This window comes from Ranitomeya imitator, chromosome 1 (genome assembly GCF_032444005.1).
Source record: "Ranitomeya imitator isolate aRanImi1 chromosome 1, aRanImi1.pri, whole genome shotgun sequence".
In the NCBI taxonomy this organism is placed as follows: Eukaryota; Metazoa; Chordata; class Amphibia; order Anura; family Dendrobatidae; genus Ranitomeya; species Ranitomeya imitator.
In genome coordinates, this window is record NC_091282.1 from 7324534 (window position 1) to 7349965 (window position 25432).

At 42.5% G+C, this 25432-nt stretch overlaps 1 protein-coding gene across 1 annotated transcript in view; it reads left to right on the forward strand.

Annotated features, from left to right (window-relative positions):
- LOC138658169 (B-cell differentiation antigen CD72-like) overlaps window positions 1-25432 on the forward strand; it is a 155114-nt gene that overhangs the window by 30648 nt on the left and 99034 nt on the right. The window contains exon 3 of the mRNA XM_069745695.1: window positions 6553-6642. Within this exon, the coding sequence (XP_069601796.1) occupies window positions 6553-6642 (90 nt within the window). The remainder of the gene's footprint in view (window positions 1-6552; window positions 6643-25432) is intronic.

The following is a 25432-nucleotide window of genomic DNA, read 5'->3' on the forward strand; positions in this document are numbered from 1 at the left end:
GATCTCCCATTGGAGATCGAGGGTCACATGCTCAGGTACTGCAGCACATTCCATTGGTCCTCCAGGAAGGTCCTGAAAGGGCAAAACTTTGGTAGCAGCTTCCCATTGGTCCTTTATTGGAAGGTCCTGAACGTGCTGCAACTATATAAGCTGCGCATGACCACACGGCCATGCGCTAGTGTACATTTGTAAATGTGTGTGTGTTGTGAGTGAAAGTCGCTCTTTAAATAACCCTCCCTATTGGATGACTGTTCGCGGAAGGTGTATGTTTGCTATCTAGCACCCGACTTAGCCATCAGCACGTTAACATACAATACAGCGTCTTATTGCTGTGACCGCCAGTGCGGCGCCTTGTGCTTTCACAGCGCTTTCCTGACCCAAGCCTGGGTGGTTAGTGGCGTTCGCCAGTGCGGCACTGCATGCACTCTTGTGCTTCTATTGCTGTCACTCTGACACCTCAGTAGCGGTGTCGAGCGCATGAGGTCTATGTACTCAAATCCTGTGTCTTGGGATTGAGTTCTGAGACTCCTTGCTTGCGCTCTTGGTGCGGTACCACGGCCCTGTGACGTAACAGGGTTCGCTTCCTTCACACAGGGTGAGGTTAGCCCATGTGTGTATTCACTTTGTACCGCCATATAGTCCATCATTACTTGGCAGCAGGTTCCATCTCTGCACGGTGGACCCCGGGCTGCGAACGCACCATACTCTGTCTTATTATTTGGTGCATTCCGCTAGCCCTAACAATGTGTGAAAGTAGCCTTAGTGTGAACCTTGTAGAAGAAAGACAAAAATATTGTGCTCAGCATGACATGGGGGTTCATTTAAAGGGACACTGTCACCTGAATTTGGAGGGAACAATCTTCAGCCATGGAGGCGGGGTTTTGGGGTTTTTGATTCACCCTTTCCTTACCCGCTGGCTGCATGCTGGCTGCAATATTGGATTGAAGTTCATTCTCTGTCCTCCGTAGTACATGCCTGCACAATGCAATCTTGCCTTGCGCAGGCGTGTACTATGGAGGACAGAGAATGAACTTCAATCCAATATTGCAGCCAGCATGCAGCCAGCGGGTAAGGAAAGGGTGAATCAAAAACCCCAAAACCCCGCCTCCATGGCTGAAGATTGTTCCCTCCAAATTCAGGTGACAGTGTCCCTTTAAGTATAAACACGAAGTGTATACATGACCTGCTTACAGAGAAATCCATTCCTTGGATTTTGTTGGGTTTGGATCCTAGAGATTTCACTGGGTTATAGATCTATCGGCGGACATTCGGAATATGTAAATTTTATATCTCTATCATTAATTGGGGTCAAGTTATGCCCTAGTATTACGTTTTTAAATGAACAAAAGAGCACGCTTCCACAACTGCCTTCAGCCAGCTTAGGGCCATAAAGTACTCAGTGGGGGGCTGCTAGCACACTAGTATCACGTTGCACAGAGTGTAGAGAGAATGAGCTGGGATGGGGGGTCAAAAAGCCCACAGCGTGTGTCTGTAAAGCCATGGAACCTTATAGAAGAATACTCAGAATATGGCATATTTATATTATCATGACATAGTACACATACAGTGCCTATGCGAAAGTATTCGCCCCCTGGAACATTTCAACCTTTTCCCACATACCATGCGTCAAACATAAAGATACCAAATGTAAATTTGTGGTGAAGAATCAATAACAAGAGGAACCCAATTGTGAAGTTGAGCGAAATTTATTGTTTATTTTACATTTTTGTGGAAAATCAAAAACTGAAAAGTGGGGCGTGCAATATTATTTGGCCCCTTTACTTTCGGTGCAGCAAACTCACTCCAGAAGTTCATTGTGGATCTCTGAATGATCCAATGTTGTCCTAAATGCCTAATGATGATAAATAGAATCCACCTGTGTGTAATCAAGTCTCCATATAAATGCACCTGCTCTGTAATAGTCTCAGGGTTCTGTTTGAAGCACAGAGAGCATCATGAAGACCAAGGAACACAACAGGCAGGTCCGTGATACTGTTGTGGAGAAGTTTAAAGCTGGATTTGGATACAAAATGATTTCCAAAACTTTAAACATCCCAAGGAGCACTGTGCAAGCGATCATATTGAAATGGAAGGAGTATCATACCACTGCAAATCTACCAAGACCCGGCCGTCCCTCTAAACTTTCATCTCAAACAAAGAGAAGACTGATCAGAGATGCAGCCAAGAGGCCCATGATCCCTCCGGATGAACTGCAGAGATCTACAGCTGAGGTGGGACAGTCTGTCCATAGGACAACAATCAGTCGTACACTGCACAAATCTGGCCTTTATGGAAGAGTGGCAAGAAGAAAGCCATTTCTCAAAGATATCCATAAAAAGTGTCTTTTAAAGTTTGCAACAAGCCACCTGGGAGTCACACCAAACATGTGGAAGAAGGTGCTCTGGTCAGATGAAACCAAAATCAAACTTTTTGGCAACAATGCCAAACGATATGTTTGGTGTAAAGGCAACACAGCTCATCACCCTGAAGACATCATCCCCACTGTCAAACATGGTGGTGGTAGCATCATGGTTTGGGCCTGCTTTTCTTCACAAGGGACAAGGAAGATAGTTAAAATTGATGGGAAGATGGATGGAACCAAATACAGGACCATTCTTGAAGAAAACCTGTTGGAGTCTGCAAAAGACCTGAGACTGGGATGGAGATTTGTCTTCCAACAAGGCAATGATCCCAAACATAAAGCAAAATCTACAATGGAATGGTTCACAAATAAACGAATCCAGGTTTTAGAATGGCCAAGTCAGAGTCCAGACCTCAATCTAATGGAGAATCTGTGGAAAGAGCCGAAAACTGCTGTTCACAAACGATCTCCATCAACCTCACTGAGCTCGAGCTGTTTGCCCAGGAAGAATGGGCGAGAATTTCAGTCTCTCCATGTACAAAACTGATAGAGACATACCCCAAGCGACTTGTAATCACAGCAAAAGGTGGCGCAACAAAGTATTAAGTTATAGGGGCTGAATAATATTGCACGCCCCACTTTTCAGTTTTTGAATTTCCACAAAAATTTAAAATACCGTATTTTTCTGACCATAAGACGCACTTTTTTCCTTCAAATTTGGGAGGAAAGTGTGGGTGCGTCTTATGGTCGGAATGTAGCATGTGGGGAGGGGGCAGCAGCGAATGGGGTCGCACTGTGATCCCACTTGCAGGAGGCAGAAAAATGTCCCTGCTGCCCGAATCCAGCGCTGGGGAAACCACGGGTCCCCATGATTAAAGTGCAGTGATTATTCATTAGTCGCTTCCCCGCCCACCTGTCAACACTAAGCAGTGAGCAAGGAGCAGTACATGAATGCTCCTTCACTGAAACACACATGGTTTCCCCAGCGCTGGATTCATGCAGGGAGATGTGTGTCTGGTGGAGGAGGGGGCAGCAGCAGGGGCCAGCGGAAAAAAGATTGCTGCGTACCTGCCTGGGCTGTGCTGGATGCTGGATGCTGAGGCATAAGGACCTGAGATGTCATGAAGTGGGCGGGCTGGAGCATCACATGGCAACACAGAGCCCTCCCTCTTCTGATGTCATCACAGGTCCTTCAGACTCCCCACTAGAATCTGCTGGCTTCCTCTTATGACCTGTGCTGTGGAGAGGCAACAAGAGGGAGGGCTCTGTGGTGTGCAGTCATGGGATGCTTTTACCTCACCACAGTGTGGCTGGCACAATTAAAACGTTAGTCTTTACAACACACAATAAAGCACTCTGCCACTCCTGTAGTGAACTATAACTCCCAGCATGCCATCGGATCTGTAGGACATGCTGGGAGTTATAGTTCTCCCAATGAGATCTGAAAGCAGCACTCCAGTGTTATTTTTCAGTGCTGGAGTAATGCTTTAAATATAAGCCCTGTGCTCCTATTCTTATACTCACCCTTCAGGATCTTCATATAGTACTTTAGAGACACCACACTGGTCCTGCAGCTTCCAACATAATAACATACTATTATATATAATAACACCACATTTAATAGTATGTTATTAAATTTTACCACATTTTTTTGCTTCAAATATTTTTTTCCCTATTTTCCACCTCTAAATCCTGGGTGCGTCTTATAGTCCGGTGCGTCTTATAGTCCAAACAATACGGTAACCAATAAACTTTGTTCAACTTCACAATTGTGTTCCACTTGTCGTTGATTCTTCACCAAGGTATCTTTATGTTTGAAGCATGATATGTGGGAAAAGGTGGAAAAGTTCCAGGGGGCCGAATACTTTCGCAAGGCACTGTAGTAAAATGCACATATGCACATGGAAAGAAAAATCCAGTTCCAGTAATAAAAAGTATCAAAAAATTATTTAAACATATTAAAATATGGAAAACTGCTGACAAGCAAAAAATTACATCATTTGGATGGAAGGTACCATAGGACCAGGACAGTGATCCCCGTAAGGCAGTTCCCCAGCAGAGAGGACTGACAGGAGGTCAGTGTGTGGAGCAGGAGCTCCAGGAAGGTAACCTCAGAGAAGTGGGTTGTAAGAAAGGCAGAGAGGTGTATCTGCTATCTGAACTGTGCGGCATGCGGTCACCCATGGCAACTGGACAAAGTAAGGTCCAGCATGTTTACTGACTGTGTGAAGTGCTAAGGACTATGTGATGTCTGTGATGGGTAACATGGCCTCCAGTGGTTTATGCTGAGTGTATGATAAACCACATGGACTGTTTATGTGAAAAACCGGGCCTGTCTATGATTATCCTGCTGCCAAGCGAGTATTCTCCAATCCGCTAGTGAGTGCTATCTCACAATATATATATATATATATACAACCCCTGGCAAAAATTTATGGAATCACCGCCCTTGGAGGATGTTCATTCAGTTGTTTAATTTTATAGAAGAAAAGCAGATCGCAGACATGGCGCAAACCTAAAGTCATTTCAAATGGCAACTTTCTGGCTTTAAGAAACACTGAAAGAAATCAAGAACAAAATGTGTGGTAGTCAGTAATGGTTACTTTTCTTAACCAAGCATAGGGGAAAAATTATGGAATCACTCAATTCTGAGGAAAAAATTATGGAATCACCCTGTAAATTTTCATACCCAAAACTAACACCTGCATCAAAGTAGATCTGCTCGTTATTCTGCATCTAAAAAGGAGTGATCACACCTTGGAGAGCTGCTGCACCAAGTGGACTGACATGAATCATGGCTCCAACACGAGAGATGTCAATTGAAACAAAGGAGAGGATTATCAAACTCTTAGAAAAGGGTAAATCATCACGCAATGTTGCAAAAGATGTTGGTTGTTCACAGTCAACTGTGCCTAAAATCTGGACCAAATACAAACAATATGGGAAGGTTGTTAAAGGCAAACATACTGGTAGACCAAGGAAGACATCAAAGCGTCAAGACCGGAAACTTAAAGCAATATGTTTCCAAAACAGGAAATGCACAACAAAACAAATGAGGAACGAATGGGAGGAAACTGGAGTCATCGTCTGTGACCGAACTGTAAGAAACCACCTAAAGGAAATGGGATTTACATACAGAGAAGCTAAACGAAAGCCATCATTAACACCTAAACCGAAAAAAAACAAGGTTACCATGGGCTAAGGAGAAGCAATGGTGGACTGTGGATGACTGGATGAAAGTCATATTCAGTGATGAATCGTGAATCTGCATTGGGCAAGGGGATGATGCTGGAACTTTTGTTTGGTGCCGTTCCAATGAGATTTAGAAAGATGACTGCCTGAGGAGAACATGCAGATTTCCACAGTCATTGATGATATGGGGCTGCATGTCAGGTAAAGGCACCGTGGAGACGGCTGTCATTACATCTTCAATAAATGCACAAGTTTATGTTGATATTTTGGACACTTTTCTTATCCCATCAATTGAAAGGATGTTTGAGGACGATTAAATCATTTCTCAAGATGATAATGCATCCTGCCATAGAGCAAAAACTGTGCAAACATTCCTGGAAAAAAGACTCATAAGGTCAATGTCATGGGCTGCAAATAGTCCGGATCTCACTCCAACTGAGAATCTTTGGTGGAGAAAATGGTCCATGACAAGAATCCAACCTGCGAAGCTGATCTGGGGACAGCAATCAGAGAAAGTTGGAGCCAGATTGATGGAGAGTCCTGTGTGACCCTCATTAAGTTCAGGCCTCAGAGACTGCAAGCTGTAATAAAGCCAGAGGTGGTGCAACAAAATCCTAGTGATGTGTTGGAGGGTTTTTTGTTTGTTTTTCATGATTCCATAATTTTTTCCTCAGAATTAAATGATTCCATAATTTTTCCCTATGCTTGGTTAAAAAAAGTAACCATTACTGACTCCCACATTTTTTGTTCTTGATTTCTTTTAGTGTTTCTTAAAGCCAGAACGTTGTCATTTGAAATGACTTTAGTTTTGTGCCATGTCTGTGATCTGCTTTGTTTTCTACAAAATTAAACAACTGAATGAACATCTTCCAAGGCCGGAGATTCCATAATTTTTGCCAGGGGTTGTATGTACAAACATAAGACAGAGAAGCAAATAAGACGAGTGACCTACAGACAGCGGCGCTGATCACTGGCACTGACTGTTCTCTCCCCATTAGGATTTCAGGCCCGCGCCCCGCTCCTGTCGCTGCTCCTGCTCCTGTTATCACTCATGTTATTGGCCTCCAGTATTGGACTTGCAGTAAAGTGTAAGTAACCTTTCACTGAAGAAAAGATGTGTATGGGGTAAGGTCTAAATGTATGAGAATAACAAACACAACTTATAAAGTAATTATCCTGGAATTATTCTACAAAAGATTAAATACAATAAAAAAGATTACAAGCGACATTTAATATAAGGAGGATTTATCATCAACACAAATAATACTGCTGCACAAAGCTCACACAATACTGCTATATAGAGCTCACACAATACTGCTATATAGAGCTCACACAATACTGCTATATAGAGCCCACACAATACTGCTATATAGAGCTCACACAATACTGCTATATAGAGCTCACACAATACTGCTATATAGAGCTCACACAATACTGCTATATAGAGCTCACACAATACTGCTATATAGAGCCCACACAATACTGCTATATAGAGCTCACACAATACTGCTATATAGAGCCCACACAATACTGCTATATAGAGCTCACACAATACTGCTATATAGAGCCCACACAATACTGCTATATAGAGCCCACACAATACTGCTATATAGAGCCCACACAATACTGCTATATAGAGCCCACACAATACTGCTATATAGAGCTCACACAATACTGCTATATAGAGCTCACACAATACTGCTATATAGAGCCCACACATTACTGCTATATAGAGCCCACACATTACTGCTATATAGAGCTCACACATTACTGCTATATAGAGCCCACACATTACTGCTATATAGAGCCCACACAATACTGCTATATAGAGCCCACACATTACTGCTATATAGAGCTCACACAATACTGCTATATAGAGCCCACACAATACTGCTATATAGAGCCCACACAATACTGCTATATAGAGCCCACACAATACTGCTATATAGAGCCCACACATTACTGCTATATAGAGCCAACACAATACTGCTATATAGAGCTCACACAATACTGCTATATAGAGCTCACACAATACTGGTATATAGAGCCCACACAATACTGCTATATAGAGCCAACACAATACTGCTATATAGAGCTCACACAATACTGCTATATAGAGCCCACACAATACTGCTATATAGAGCCAACACAATACTGCTATATAGAGCTCACACAATACTGCTATATAGAGCTCACACAATACTGCTATATAGAGCTCACACAATACTGCTATATAGAGCTCACACAATACTGCTATATAGAGCTCACACAATACTGCTATATAGAGCTCACACAATACTGCTATATAGAGCTCACACAATACTGCTATATAGAGCCAACACAATACTGCTATATAGAGCTCACACAATACTGCTATATAGAGCTCACACAATACTGCTATATAGAGCCAACACAATACTGCTATATAGAGCTCACACAATACTGCTATATAGAGCCCACACAATACTGGTATATAGAGCCCACACAATACTGCTATATAGAGCCCACACAATACTGCTATATAGAGCCAACACAATACTGCTATATAGAGCCAACACAATACTGCTATATAGAGCTCACACAATACTGCTATATAGAGCTCACACAATACTGCTATATAGAGCCAACACAATACTGCTATATAGAGCTCACACAATACTGCTATATAGAGCCAACACAATACTGCTATATAGAGCTCACACAATACTGCTATATAGAGCTCACACAATACTGCTATATAGAGCTCACACAATACTGCTATATAGAGCTCACACAATACTGCTATATAGAGCTCACACAATACTGCTATATAGAGCCAACACAATACTGCTATATAGAGCTCACACAATACTGCTATATAGAGCTCACACAATACTGCTATATAGAGCCAACACAATACTGCTATATAGAGCTCACACAATACTGCTATATAGAGCTCACACAATACTGCTATATAGAGCCAACACAATACTGCTATATAGAGCTCACACAATACTGCTATATAGAGCCCACACAATACTGCTATATAGAGCCCACACAATACTGCTATATAGAGCCCACACAATACTGCTATATAGAGCCCACACAATACTGCTATATAGAGCCAACACAATACTGCTATATAGAGCTCACACAATACTGCTATATAGAGCCCACACAATACTGCTATATAGAGCCAACACAATACTGCTATATAGAGCTCACACAATACTGCTATGTAGAGCTCACACAATACTGCTATATAGAGCTCACACAATACTGCTATATAGAGCTCACACAATACTGCTATATAGAGCTCACACAATACTGCTATATAGAGCTCACACAATACTGCTATATAGAGCTCACACAATACTGCTATATAGAGCCAACACAATACTGCTATATAGAGCTCACACAATACTGCTATATAGAGCTCACACAATACTGCTATATAGAGCCAACACAATACTGCTATATAGAGCTCACACAATACTGCTATATAGAGCTCACACATTACTGCTATATAGAGCCCACACAATACTGCTATATAGAGCTCACACAATACTGCTATATAGAGCCCACACAATACTGCTATATAGAGCCAACACAATACTGCTATATAGAGCTCACACAATACTGCTATATAGAGCCCACACAATACTGGTATATAGAGCCCACACAATACTGCTATATAGAGCCCACACAATACTGCTATATAGAGCCCACACAATACTGCAATATAGAGCCCACACAATACTGCTATATAGAGCTCACACAATACTGCTATATAGAGCTCATACAATACTGCTATATAGAGCCCACACAGTACTGCTATATAGAGCTCACACAATACTGCTATATAGAGCCCACACAATACTGCTATATAGAGCCCACACAATACTGCTATATAGAGCCCACACAATACTGCTATATAGAGCCCACACAATACTGCTATATAGAGCCCACACAATACTGCTATATAGAGCCCACACAATACTGCTATATAGAGCCAACACAATACTGCTATATAGAGCTCACACAATACTGCTATATAGAGCCCACACAATACTGCTATATAGAGCCAACACAATACTGCTATATAGAGCTCACACAATACTGCTATATAGAGCTCACACAATACTGCTATATAGAGCTCACACAATACTGCTATATAGAGCTCACACAATACTGCTATATAGAGCTCACACAATACTGCTATATAGAGCTCACACAATACTGCTATATAGAGCTCACACAATACTGCTATATAGAGCCAACACAATACTGCTATATAGAGCTCACACAATACTGCTATATAGAGCCAACACAATACTGCTATATAGAGCTCACACAATACTGCTATATAGAGCCCACACAATACTGGTATATAGAGCCCACACAATACTGCTATATAGAGCCCACACAATACTGCTATATAGAGCCCACACATTACTGCTATATATCTACTAGCTGAAGAGCCCAGTGTTGCCTGGGCATAGTAAATATCTGTGGTTAGTTATAGCACCTCACTTCTCTTATTTTCCCATCCCCCTCACACCTCTCATTTTCCCCCTCACTCCTCTCATTCCCCCCTAACACTTGTCATTTCAAACTCACATGTGTCATTTTCCGATCACTCCACTATTTTCCCTCACTCCTCTCATTTTGCACTCACACCTTTTCATTTTCACCTCACACCTCTCATTTTCCCCTCAGTATATACATGTTTGTCATCTCCCTTATATATAGTATACACTTGTATGTCATCTCCTGTATATAGTATATACCTGTATGTCATCTCCTATATAAAGTATATACCTGTATGTCATCTCCTATATAAAGTATATACCTGTATGTCATCTCCCCTGTAAATAGTATATACCTGCTGTATGTCATCTCCTCCTGTATATTGTATATACCTATGTGCCATCTCCTCCTGTATATAGTATATACCTGTATGTCATCTCTTCTGTAAATACTATATACCTGTATGCCATCTCCTCCTGTATATATATATATACCTGTAAGTCATCTCCTCCTGTATATAGTATATACCTGTGTGTCATCTGCTCATGTATATAGTATATACCTGTGTGTCATCTCCTCCTGTATATTGTATATACCTATGTGTCATCTCCTCCTGTATATAGTATATACCTGTATGTCATCTCTTCTGTATATACTATATACCTGTATGCCATCTCCTCCTGTATATAGTTTATACCTGTAAGTCATCTCCTCCTGTATATAGTATATACCTGTGTGTCATCTGCTCATGTATATAGTATATACCTGTGTGTCATCTCCTCCTGTATATAGTATATACCTGTGTGTCATCTGCTCCTGTATATAGTATATATCTGTGTGTGTCATCTCCTCCTGTATATAGTATATATGTGTGTCATCTCCCCTGTATATAGTATATACCTGTGTGTCATCTCCTCCTGTATATAGTATATACCTATGTGTCATCTCCTCCTGTATATAGTATATACCTGTATGTCATCTCCTCCTGTATATAGTATATACAAGTGTTATCTCCTCCTGTATATAGTATATACCTGTAAGTCATCTCCTCCTGTATATAGTATATACCTGTGTGTCATCTGCTCATGTATATAGTATATACCTGTGTGTCATCTCCTCCTCTATATAGTACATACCTGTGTGTCATCTCCTCCTGTATATAGTATATATGTGTGTCATCTCCCCTGTATATAGTATGTACCTGTATGTCATCTCCTCCTGTATATAGTATATACCTGTGTGTCATCTCCCCTGTATATAGTATATACCTGTGTGTCATCCCCCTGTATATAGTATATACCTGTGTGTCATCTCCTGTATATAGTATATACCTGTATGTCATCTCTCCTGTATATAGTATACACCTGTATGTCATCTCCTGTATATAGTATATACCTGTATGTCATCTCTCCTGTATATAGTATATACCTGTGTCATCTCCCCTGTATATAGTATGTACCTGTATGTCATCTCCCCTGTATATAGTATATACCAGGGTGTCATCTCCTCCTGTATATAGTATATACCTGTGTGTCATCCCCCTGTATATAATATATACCTGTGTGTCATCTCCCCTGTATATAGTATGTACCTGTATTTCATCTCCCCTTTATATAGTATATACCAGTGTGTCATCTCCTCCTGTATATAGTATATACCTGTGTGTCATCTCTCCTGTATATAGTATATATGTGTGTGTCATCTCCCCTGCATATAGTATATATCTGTGTGTCATCTCCCCTGTATATAGTGTACACCTGTATGTCATCTCCTGTATATAGTATATACCTGTATGTCATCTCTCCTGTATATAGTATATACCTGTGTGTCATCTCCCCTGTATATAGTATACACCTGTATGTCATCTCCTGTATATAGTATATACCTGTATGTCATCTCCCCTATATATAGCATACACCTGTATGTTATCTCCTGTATATATAGTATATACCTGTATGTCATCTCTCCTGTATATAGTATACTAGATTGTGGCCCGATTCTAACGCATCAGGTATTCTAGAATATGCATGTCCCCGTAGTATATGGACAATGATGATTCCAGAATTCGCGGCAGACTGTGCCCGTCGCTGATTGGTCGAGGCAACCTTTATGACATCATCGTCGCCATGGCAACCATTATGACATCTACGTCGATACTGTGCCCGTCGCTGAATCAGAAACGTGAGATGTCTACGTCCTTTATGACATCATCGTCGCTGTGCCCGTTGCTGATTGGTCGAGGCCTCGCGGCCTCGACCAATCAGAGACGCGGGATGTCTACGTCCTTTATGACATCATCGTCGCTGTGCCCGTTGCTGATTGGTCGAGGCCTGGCGGCCTCGACCAATCAGAGACGCGGGATTTCCACGTCGATGCTGTGCCGGTCTCTGATTGGTCGAGGCCTGGCGGCCTCGACCAATCAGAGACGCGGGATTTCCAGGACAGACAGACAGACAGAAAGACAGACAGACAGAAAGACAGACAGACGGAAAAACCCTTAGACAATTATATATATAGAAAAACCCTTAGACAATTATATATATAGATAGAAGATACCTGTGTCATCTCCCCTGTATACAGTATATACCTGTGTGTCATCTCCTCCTGTATAGAGTATATACCTGTGTGTCATCTCTCCTGTATATAGTATATATGTGTGTGTCATCTTCCCTGTATATAGTATACACCTGTATGTCATCTCCTGTATATAGTATATACCTGTATGTCATCTCTCCTGTATATAGTATATACCTGTGTGTCATCTCCCCTGTATATAGTATACACCTGTATGTCATCTCCTGTATATAGTATATACCTGTATGTCATCTCTCCTGTATATAGAATATACCTGTATGTAATCTCCCCTGTATATAGTATATACCTGTATGTCATCTCCCCTGTATATAGTATACACCTGTATGTCATCTCCTGTATATAGTATATACCTGTATGTCATCTCTCCTGTATATAGTATACACCTGTATGTCATCTCCTGTATATAGTATATACCTGTATGTAATCTCTCCTGTATATAGTATATACCTGTGTGTCATCTCCCCTGTATATAGTATACACCTGTATGTCATCTCCTGCATATAGTATATACCTGTATGTCATCTCCCCTATATATAGTATATACCTGTGTCATCTGCTGATGTATATAGTATATACCTGTGTGTCATCTGCTGATGTATATAGTATATACCTGTGTGTCATCTCCTCCTGTATATAGTATATACCTGTATGTCATCTCCCCTATATATAGTATATACCTGTGTCATCTGCTGATGTATATAGTATATACCTGTGTCATCTGCTGATGTATATAGTATATACCTGTGTCATCTGCTGATGTATATAGTATATACCTGTGTGTCATCTGCTGATGTATATAGTATATACCTGTGTGTCATCTCCTGCATATAGTATATACCTGTATGTCATCTCCCCTATATATAGTATATACCTGTGTCATCTGCTGATGTATATAGTATATACCTGTGTGTCATCTGCTGATGTATATAGTATATATCTGTATGTCATCTCCTCCTGTATTAGACCGAGTTCACACGTTTTTTGCTCAGTATTTTTACCTCAGTATTTGTAAGCTAAATTGGCAGCCTGATAAATCCCCAGCCAACAGGAAGCCCTCCCCCTGGCAGTATATATTAGCTCACACATACACATAATAGACAGGTCGTGACTGACAGCTGCCGGATTTCCTATATGGTACAGTTGTTGCTCTTGTAGTTTGTCTGCTTATTAATCAGATTTTTATTTTTGATGGATAATACCAGACTTGTGTGTGTTTTAGGGCGAGTTTAGTTTGTCAAGTTGTGTGTGTTGAGTTGCGTGTGGCGACAACTTTTTGTGCGTTGAGTTGCATGTGACAGGTTAGTGTAGCAAGCTGTGTGCAGCAAGTTTTGCGCATGGCGAGTTTTGCGTGTGGCGAGTTTTATGTGTGGTGCGTTTTGAGTATGTGCAAGTTTTGTGTGAGGCAATTTTTGCATGTGTTGCAACTTTTGTGCATGTGGCAATTTTTCCGCGTGTGCAAGTTTTGCGTGTGGCCAGTTTTCCATGAGGTGAGTTTTGCACGTGTGGTGAGTTTTGCGTGAGCCTAGTTTTGCATGTGGCAAATTTTGCACGTGGCGAGTTTTGAGCGGCGACTTTTGTGTTTCGACTTTTATGTGGCGAGGTTGGTGTATGTTTGGTGAAATGTGTGCTGAGGGTAGTATGTGTTCAAGCACGTGGTAGTGTGTGGCGCATTTTGTGTGTGTTCATATCCCCGTGTGTGGTGAGTATCTCATGTCGGGGCCCCACCTTAGCAACTGATCTGTATATACTCTTTGGCGCCATCGCTCTCACTCTTTACGTCCCCCTTGTTCACATCTGGCAGCTGTCAATTTGCCTCCAACACTTTTCCTTTCACTTTTCCCCATTATGTAGATAGGGGAAAAATAGTTTGGTGAATTGTAAAGCGCGGGGTTAAAATTTCACCTCACAACATAGCCTATGACGCTCTCAGGGTCCAGACGTGTGACTGTGCAAAATTTTGTGGCTGTAGCTGCGACGGTGCAGATGCCAATCCCGGACACACACACACACACACACACACACACACACACACACACACACACACACACACACACACACACACACACACACACACACACACACACATACATACACACACACACACACACATACACACACACACACACATACACACACACACACACACACACACACACACACACACACATACACACACACACACACACACACATACACACACACACACACATACACACACACACACACACACACACACACACACACACACACACACACACACACACACACACACACACACACACACACACACATACACACACACACACACACACATACACACACACACACATACACACACACACACATACACACATACACACACACACACACACACACATACTTTTGTTATTGTTCCCAGCTATATGTACTCAGAGAATTCCCCTGTTGAATGTATTTATTTTAAATTATTATTAAAAATATATTTTTAACCCCTTAGTGATGGAGCCAAATTTTTGAAATCTGACCAGTGCCACTTTATGTGGTAATAACTCTGCAACGCTTCCAAAAATCCCAGTGATTTTGAGATTGTTTTTTCGTGACACATTATACTTTATGAAAATGGTAAATTTAGGTCAATATGTTTTGTGTTTATTTATAAAAAATATCAAGAGAAAAATGTTAAAAAATTAGCAATTTTCAAAATTTTAATGATTATCCCTTTAATCCAGATGGCCATACCACAGCAAACCATTAATAAATAACATTTCCCACATGTCGGCTTTACATCAGAACCCTTTGTAAAATGTTATTTTATGTTTTTAGCATTTTAGGAGGTTTAAAAATGTAGCAGCAATTTTTCATTTTTTCAAGGAAATTTACAAAAACACATTTTTTAGGGACTTATCCATGTTTGAAGTGACTTTAGGGGTCTTATATATTGGGAAACCCCTAAACGTGATACCATTTTAAAAACAGCACCCCCTGACATATGGAAAACTGCTGTCAGGTAGTTTATTAACCTTTCAGGTGCTTTACAGGAATTAATGCAAAGTGGCATGAGAGAAATGACAATGTGTATTTTTACCACCTAAATGCCTCTAACTTCTGAACAGATTACTACAGCCGTCAGACTCTAAGGGTACCGTCACACTATACCATTTCGATCGCTACGACGGTACGATTCGTGACGTTCCAGCGATATTGTTACGATATCGCTGTGTCTGACACGCAGCAGCGATCAGGGATCCTGCTGAGAATCGTACGTCGTAGCAGATCGTTTAGAACTTTCTTTCATCGCTGGATCTCCCGCTGTCATCGCTAGATCGGTGTGTGTGACACCGATCTAGCGATCTAGCGATGCGATCCAGCGATGCGTTCGCTTGTAACCAGGGTAAACATCGGGTAACTAAGCGCAGGACCGCGCTTAGTAACCCGATGTTTACCCTGGTTACAAGCGTAAAACTAAAAAAAAACAAACAGCACATACTTACATTCTGGTGTCCGTCAGGTCCATTGCCGTCTGCTTCCCGCACTGTGACTGCCGGCCGTAAAGTGAAAGCAGAGCACAGCGGCTGTGCTTTCACTTTCACTTTACGGCCGGCAGTCACAGTGCGGGAAGCAGACGGCAATGGACCTGACGGACACCAGAATGTAAGTATGTGCTGTTTGTTTTTTTTTAGTTTTACGCTTGTAACCAGGGTAAACATCGGGTTACTAAGCGCGGTCCTGCGCTTAGTTACCCGATGTTTACCCTGGTTACCCAGGGACCTCGGCATCGTTGGTCGCTGGAGAGCTGTCTGTGTGACAGCTCCCCAGCGAACACACTACGATTTACCTACGATCACGGCCAGGTCATATCGCTGGTCGTGATCGTAGGTAAATCGTATAGTGTGACGGTACCCTAAGGCCGCTATTTGGTCATGAATTGCCGGCAAACATCAGGACCACACAATCATGATCTGAGGACACAGATTGGGATAAAGAGGAAGCCCCCACACTCTGTTAACCATTTATAATGATGTAGTCACAATTGACAGCAGCATCTAAGGGGTTAAACAGATTTGGACGGTGCAAACACTGATCGTGGCTGATGCAGCAAGCTGTCAGCTATAGTGTACAGCTGACAGCTGCTGGACTGTCACCTGTATGGGGATGATAGTCTCATATCTCAGGTCAGTAAAAAGACGTATTGGCGGTCATTAAGGGGTTAAAGAAATAATACTATTGCCTATGCCTTCTTGTCCCAGATACATGTATAGGGGACATCACATAATACTGCCACACACAGAAAAGCTAATCCTTCAATCCAAGGCCACATAATACTGCTACATTATAATTTATACAATGACCACATATTGCTGCCATTCGTTGAAGAAATATCACTTTTATGCAGTACTATTACATTATCATTATTATAAATAAATCTGCACCCATGGGTGACACATTCCCTAACTCCTCTCCAGTCTAATCATTATTACACATCAGATCCTCTTCGATGGGTGACACATTCACATACTCCTCCCCACCATTATTTTCACAGGTTTACCGTTTACAGAGAGGAACTGGAAGACTGCAGCGTACTTCATCTTCATATTAAATGATGTAAATTTCTATTAGCAGTGCATGGGTCAATCTGCTCAGTTGAGAGCTCCAGGAGCTTTCCTGCATTAAGGCTCTTAGCTGTTCACTGCTAGCCACTCCCCTCTCCTATATAATCTGGGCCCTGGCTAGCACTCATTGTCAGAGATAGCTTATGCTGCATGGCTGGAGATTGTTGTTGGTTATTATTGGAGAAGGTGTTTGGTGGATTTATCTGTGACTGTTGCTAGGTTTTGAGTGTGTCGTAATTCCCCTCATTCTCCTACTTTGGTTTAACCCCATCCTCCACACCCTGTTGCATTTGTCTGTTGTATGTGTGAGTATATTTGTTTGTTTGGTATTTTCCTTTATTCCTGTTTGTATACCTTGTTAGTTTGGTTCCTGTGCTATGGTGCCCTACTATTCCCCTCTTCCCTGGGTGGGGGATGGGTACAGACTGAGGGCAGATTCAGGAGCTAAGGCAAGGTACGTGGCCCCGATGTCTTCACCATCAGAAGTAATCTGGGGAACAGAATGAGCTAGGGCACTCTTAGCGTTATGGACAGGGAAGGAGCCCCTAATCCTGGGATACCTAATATCAGAGACATGACATTTATCATTTTTACTCATCCCCGTAGCTAGGGTTATACCCTTTGTAGTCTGAGGTTACACTATCTACCTGCTCTCTGTCCCTCATTTACTAGTGCTCTAAACTTTTTCTGCACATTTGCACTTTTTCACCTTCGATGAATCTATTTTAGAAATTGTTCAATAAAAGTTATTTTTTAAAGGGTTTTTCAAAGTAAACCTTTTAGATACCCTAGTTCTATCTACATTGTTAGCTTACCCATCAAGTCCTCACTCATGGGTCACACATTCCCTTACTCTTCTCCAGTCTTATCATTATTACATATCAGGTCCTCACCCATGGGTCACACATTCCCTTACTCCTCTCCAGTCTTATCATTATTACATATCAGGTCCTCACCCGTGGGTCACACATTCCCTTACTCCTCTCCAGTCTTATCATTATTACATATCAGGTCCTCACCCATGGGTCACACATTCCCTTACTCCTCTCCAGTCTTATCATTATTACATATCATGTCCTCACCCATGGGTCACACATTCCCTTACTCATCTCTAGTCTTATCATTATTACACATCAGGTCCTCACCCATGGGTCACACATTCCCTTACTCCTCTCCAGTCTTATCATTATTACATATCAGGTCCTCACCCATGGGTCACACATTCCCTTACTCCTCTCCAGTCTTATCATTATTACATATCAGGTCCTCACCCATGGGTCACACATTCCCTTACTCATCTCCAGTCTTATTGTTATTACATATCAGATCCTCACCCAAGGGTCACACATTCCCTTACTCCTCTCCAGTCTTATCATTATTACACATCAGGTCCTCACCCGTGGGTCACACATTCCCTTACTCATCTCTAGTCTTATCATTATTACACATCAGGTCCTCACCCATGGGTCACACATTCCCTTACTCATCTCCAGTCTTATTGTTATTACATATCAGATCCTCACCCATGGGTCACACATTCCCTTACTCATCTCTAGTCTTATCATTATTACACATCAGGTCCTCACCCGTGGGTCACACATTCCCTTACTCCTCTCCAGTCTTATCATTATTACATATCAGGCCCTCACCCATGGGTCACACATTCTCTTACTCATCTCCAGTCTTATCATTATTACATATCAGGTCCTCACCCATGGGTCACACATTCCCTTACTCCTCTCTAGTCTTATCATTATTACATATCAGGTCCTCACCCATGGGTCACACATTCCCTTACTCCTCTCCAGTCTTATCGTTATTACATATCAGGTCCTCACCCATGGGTCACACATTCCCTTACTCCTCTCCAGTCTTATCATTATTACATATCAGGTCCTCACCCATGGGTCACACATTCCCTTACTCCTCTCCAGTCTTATCATTATTACATATCAGGTCCTCACCCATGGGTCACACATTCCCTTACTCCTCTCCAGTCTTATCATTATTACATATCAGGTCCTCACCCATGGGTCACACATTCCCTTACTCCTCTCCAGTCTTATCGTTATTGCATATCAGGTCCCCACCCATGGGTCACACATTCCCTTACCCCTCTCCAGTCTTATCGTTATTACATATCAGGTCCTCACCCATGGGTCACACATTCCCTTACCCCTCTCCAGTCTTATCATTATTACACATCAGGTCCTCACCCATGGGTCACACATTCCCTTACTCCTCTCCAGTCTTGTCATTATTACACATCAGGTCCTCACCCATGGGTCACACATTCCCTTACTCCTCTCCAGTCTTATCGTTATTGCATATCAGGTCCCCACCCATGGGTCACACATTCCCTTACCCCTCTCCAGTCTTATCATTATTACACATCAGGTCCTCACCCATGGGTCACACATTCCCTTACTCCTCTCCAGTCTTGTCATTATTACACATCAGGTCCTCACCCATGGGTCACACATTCCCTTACTCCTCTCCAGTCTTATCGTTATTGCATATCAGGTCCCCACCCATGGGTCACACATTCCCTTACCCCTCTCCAGTCTTATCGTTATTACATATCAGGTCCTCACCCATGGGTCACACATTCCCTTACTCCTCTCCAGTCTTGTCATTATTACACATCAGGTCCTCACCCATGGGTCACACATTCCCTCACTCCTCTCCAGTCTTATCATTATTACATATCAGGTCCTCACCCATGGGTCACACATTCCCTTACTCCTCTCCAGTCTTGTCATTATTACACATCAGGTCCTCACCCATGGGTCACACATTCCCTTACTCCTCTCCAGTCTTATCATTATTACTTATCAGGTCCTCACCCATGGGTCACACATTCCCTTACTCCTCTCTAGTCTTATCATTATTACATATCAGGTCCTTACCCATGGGTCACACATTCTCTTACTCATCTCTAGTCTTATCATTATTACATATCAGGTCCTCACCCATGGGTCACACATTCCCTTACTCCTCTCCAGTCTTATCGTTATTACATATCAGATCCTCACCCATGGGTCACATATTCCCTTACTCCTCTCCAGTCTTATCATTATTACTTATCAGGTCCTCACCCATGGGTCACACATTCCCTTACTCCTCTCTAGTCTTATCATTATTACATATCAGGTCCTCACCCATGGGTCACACATTCTCTTACTCATCTCCAGTCTTATCGTTATTACATATCAGGTCCTCACTCATGGGTGGCACATTCCCTTACTCCTCTCCAGTCTTATCATTATTACATATCAGGTCCTCACCCATGGGTCACACATTCTCTTACTCATCTCTAGTCTTATCATTATTACATGTCAGGTCCTCACCCATGGGTCACACATTCCCTTACTCTTCTCCAGTCTTATCATTATTACATATCAGGTCCTCACCCATGGGTCACACATTCTCTTACTCATCTCTAGTCTTATCATTATTACATATCAGGTCCTCACCCATGGGTCACACATTCTCTTACTCCTCTCCAGTCTTATCATTATTACATATCAGATACTCACCCATGGGTCACACATTCTCTTACTCCTCTCCAGTCTTATCATTATTACATATCAGATACTCACCCATGGGTGACACAGTCCCTTACTCCTCTCCAGTCTTATAGTTATTACATATCAGATCCTCACCCATGGGTCACATATTCCCTTACTCCTCTCCAGTCTTATCATTATTACTTATCAGGTCCTCACCCATGGGTCACATATTCCCTTACTCCTCTCCAGTCTTATCATTATTACATATCAGATACTCACCCATGGGTCACACATTCTCTTACTCCTCTCCAGTCTTATCATTATTACATATCAGATACTCACCCATGGGTGACACAGTCCCTTACTCCTCTCCAGTCTTATAGTTATTACATATCAGATCCTCACCCATGGGTCACATATTCCCTTACTCCTCTCCAGTCTTATCATTATTACTTATCAGGTCCTCACCCGTGAGTCACACATTCTCTTACTCCTCTCCAGTCTTGTCATTATTACATATCAGGTCCTCACCCATGGGTCACACATTCCCTTACTCCTCTCCAGTCTTATAGTTATTACATATCAGATCCTCACCCATGGGTCACACATTCTCTTACTCCTCTCCAGTCTTATCATTATTACATATCAGGTCCTCACCCATGGGTCACATATTCCCTTACTCCTCTCCAGTCTTATCATTATTACTTATCAGGTCCTCACCCATGGGTCACACATTCCCTTACTCCTCTCTAGTCTTATCATTATTACATATCAGGTCCTCACCCATGGGTCACACATTCTCTTACTCATCTCTAGTCTTATCATTATTACATGTCAGGTCCTCACCCATGGGTCACACATTCCCTTACTCCTCTCCAGTCTTATCATTATTACATATCAGGTCCTCACCCATGGGTCACACATTCCCTTACTCCTCTCCAGTCTTATCATTATTACATATCATGTCCTCACCCATGGGTGACACATTCCCTTACTTCTCTCTAGTTCTATCATCATTACATATCAGGTCCTCACCAATGGGGAAACATTCTCTTAAATCTCTCCAGTCTAATTTTCGTAATTACACATCAGGTCCTCACCCATGGGTGACACATTCCCTTACTCCTCTCCAGTCTTATCATTATTACATATCAGGTCCTCACCCATGGGTCACACATTCCCTTACTCATCTCTAGTCTTATCATCATTACATATCAGGTCCTCACCCGTGGGTCACACATTCTCTTACTCATCTCCAGTCTTATCGTTATTACATATCAGGTCCTCACCCATGGGTCACACATTCCCTTACTCCTCTCCAGTCTTATCATTATTACATACCATGTCCTCACCCATGGGTCACACATTCCCTTACTCCTCTCTAGTCTTATCATCATTACATATCAGGTCCTCACCCATGGGTCACACATTCTCTTACTCCTCTCCAGTCTTATCATTATTACATATCAGGTCCTCACTCATGGGTGGCACATTTCCTTACTCCTCTCTAGTCTTATCATTATTACACATCAGGTCCTCACCCATGGGTGACACATTCCCTTACTCCTCTCCAGTCTTATCATTATTACATATCAGGTCCTCACCCATGGGTCACACATTCTCTTACTCATCTCCAGTCTTATCATTATTACATGTCAGGTCCTCACCCATGGGTCACACATTCCCTTACTCATCTCTAGTCTTATCATCATTACATATCAGGTCCTCACCCGTGGGTCACACATTCTCTTACTCATCTCCAGTCTTATCGTTATTACATATCAGGTCCTCACCCGTGGGTCACACATTCCCTTACTCATCTCTAGTCTTATCATCATTACATATCAGGTCCTCACCCGTGGGTCACACATTCTCTTACTCATCTCTAGTCTTATCATTATTACATATCAGGTCCTCACTCATGGGTGGCACATTTCCTTACTCCTCTCCAGTCTTATCATTATTACATATCAGGTCCTCACCCATGGGTCACACATTCTCTTACTCCTCTCCAGTCTTATCATTATTACATATCAGGTCCTCACCCATGGGTCACACATTCTCTTACTCCTCTCCAGTCTTATCATTATTACATATCAGGTCCTCACCCGTGGGTCACACATTCCCTTACTCCTCTCCAGTCTTATCATTATTACATATCAGGTCCTCACCCGTGGGTCACACATTCTCTTAAGGCCCCTTCACATTAAGCGACGCTGCAGCGATACCGACAACGATCCGAATCGCTGCAGCGTCGCTGTTTGGTCGCTGGAGAGCTGTCACACAGACCGCTCTCCAGCGACCAACGATGCCGGTAACCAGGGTAAACATCGGGTAACTAAGCGCAGGGCCGCACTTAGTAACCCGATGTTTACCCTGGTTACCATGCTAAAAGTAAAAAAAAAACAAACAGTACATACTTACCTACAGCCGTCTGTCCTCCAGCGCTGTGCTCTGCTTCTCTGCTCTCCTCCTGTACTGTCTGGGAGCCGGAAAGCAGAGCGGTGACGTCACCGCTCTGCTTTCCGGCTCACAGCCAGTACAGGAGGAGTGCAGAGCACAGCGCTGGAGGACAGACAGCGGTAGGTAAGTATGTAGTGTTTGTTTTTTTTTACTTTTAGCATGGTAACCAGGGTAAACATCGGGTTACTAAGCGCGGCCCTGCACTTAGTTACCCGATGTTTACCCTGGTTACCAGTGAAGACATCGCTGTATCGGTGTCACACACGCCGATCCAGCGATGTCTCCAGGGAGTCCAGCGACGAAATAAAGTTCTGGACTTTGTTCAGCGACCAACGATCTCCCAGCAGGGGCCTGATCGTTGGTCGCTATCACACATAACGATTTCATTAACGATATCGTTGCTACGTCACAAATAGCAACGATATCGTTAACAATATCGTTATGTGTGAAGGTACCTTTACTCCTCTCCAGTCTTATCATTATTACATATCAGGTCCTCACCCGTGGGTCACACATTCCCTTACTCCTCTCCAGTCTTATCATTATTACATATCAGGTCCTCACCCGTGGGTCACACATTCCCTTACTCCTCTCCAGTCTTATCATTATTACATATCAGGTCCTCACCCATGGGTCACACATTCTCTTACTCCTCTCCAGTCTTATCATTATTACTTATCAGGTCCTCACCCATGGGTCACACATTCCCTTACTCCTCTCCAGTCTTATCGTTATTACATATCAGGTCCTCACCCATGGGTCACACATTCTCTTACTCCTCTCCAGTCTTATCATTATTACATATCAGGTCCTCACCCATGGGTCACACATTCCCTTACTCCTCTCCAGTCTTATCATTATTACATATCAGGTCCTCACCCATGGGTCACACATTCCCTTACTCCTCTCCAGTCTTATCATTATTACATATCAGGTCCTCACCCATGGGTCACACATTCTCTTACTCCTCTCCAGTCTTATCATTATTACATATCAGGTCCTCACCCGAGGGTCACACATTCTCTTACTCCTCTCCAGTCTTATCATTATTACATATCAGATCCTCACCCATGGGTCACACATATCCTTACTCCTCTCCAGTCTTATCGTTATTACATATCAGGTCCTCACCCATGGGTCACACATTCCCTTACTCCTCTCCAGTCTTATCGTTATTACTTATCAGATCCTCACCCATGGGTGACACATTCCCTTACTCCTCTCCAGTCTTATCGTTATTACACATCAGGTCCTCACCCGTGGGTCACACATTCCCTTACTCCTTTCCAGTCTTATCATTATTACATATCAGGTCCTCACCCATGGGTCACACATTCCCTTACTCCTCTGCAGTCTTATCATTATTACATATCAGGTCCTCACCCGTGGGTCACACATTCCCTTACTCCTTTCCAGTCTTATCATTATTACATATCAGGTCCTCACCCATGGGTCACACATTCCCTTACTCCTCTGCAGTCTTATCATTATTACATATCAGGTCCTCACCCAAGGGTCACACATTCCCTTACTCCTCTCCAGTCTTATCCTTATTACATATCAGGTCCTCACCCGTGGGTCACACATTCCCTTACTCCTCTCCAGTCTTATCATTATTACATATCAGGTCCTCACCCGTGGGTCACACATTCCCTTACTCCTCTCCAGTCTTATCATTATTACATATAAGGTCCTCACCCATGGGTCACACATTCCCTTACTCCTCTCCAGTCTTATCATTATTACATATCAGGTCCTCACCCATGGGTCACACATTCCCTTACTCCTCTCCAGTCTTATCGTTACTACATATCAGGTCCTCACCCATGGGTCACACATTCCCTTACTCCTCTCCAGTCTTATCATTATTACATATCAGGTCCTCACCCAAGGTTCACACATTCCCTTACTCCTCTCCAGTCTTATCATTATTACATATCAGGTCCTCACCCATGGGTCACACATTCTCTTACTCCTCTCCAGTCTTATCGTTACTACATATCAGGTCCTCACCCATGGGTCACACATTCCCTTACTCCTCTCCAGTCTTATCATTATTACATATCAGGTCCTCACCCGTGGGTCACACATTCCCTTACTCCTCTCCAGTCTTATCATTATTACATATCAGGTCCTCACCCAAGGGTCACACATTCCCTTACTCCTCTCCAGTCTTATCATCATTACATATCAGGTCCTCACCCATGGGT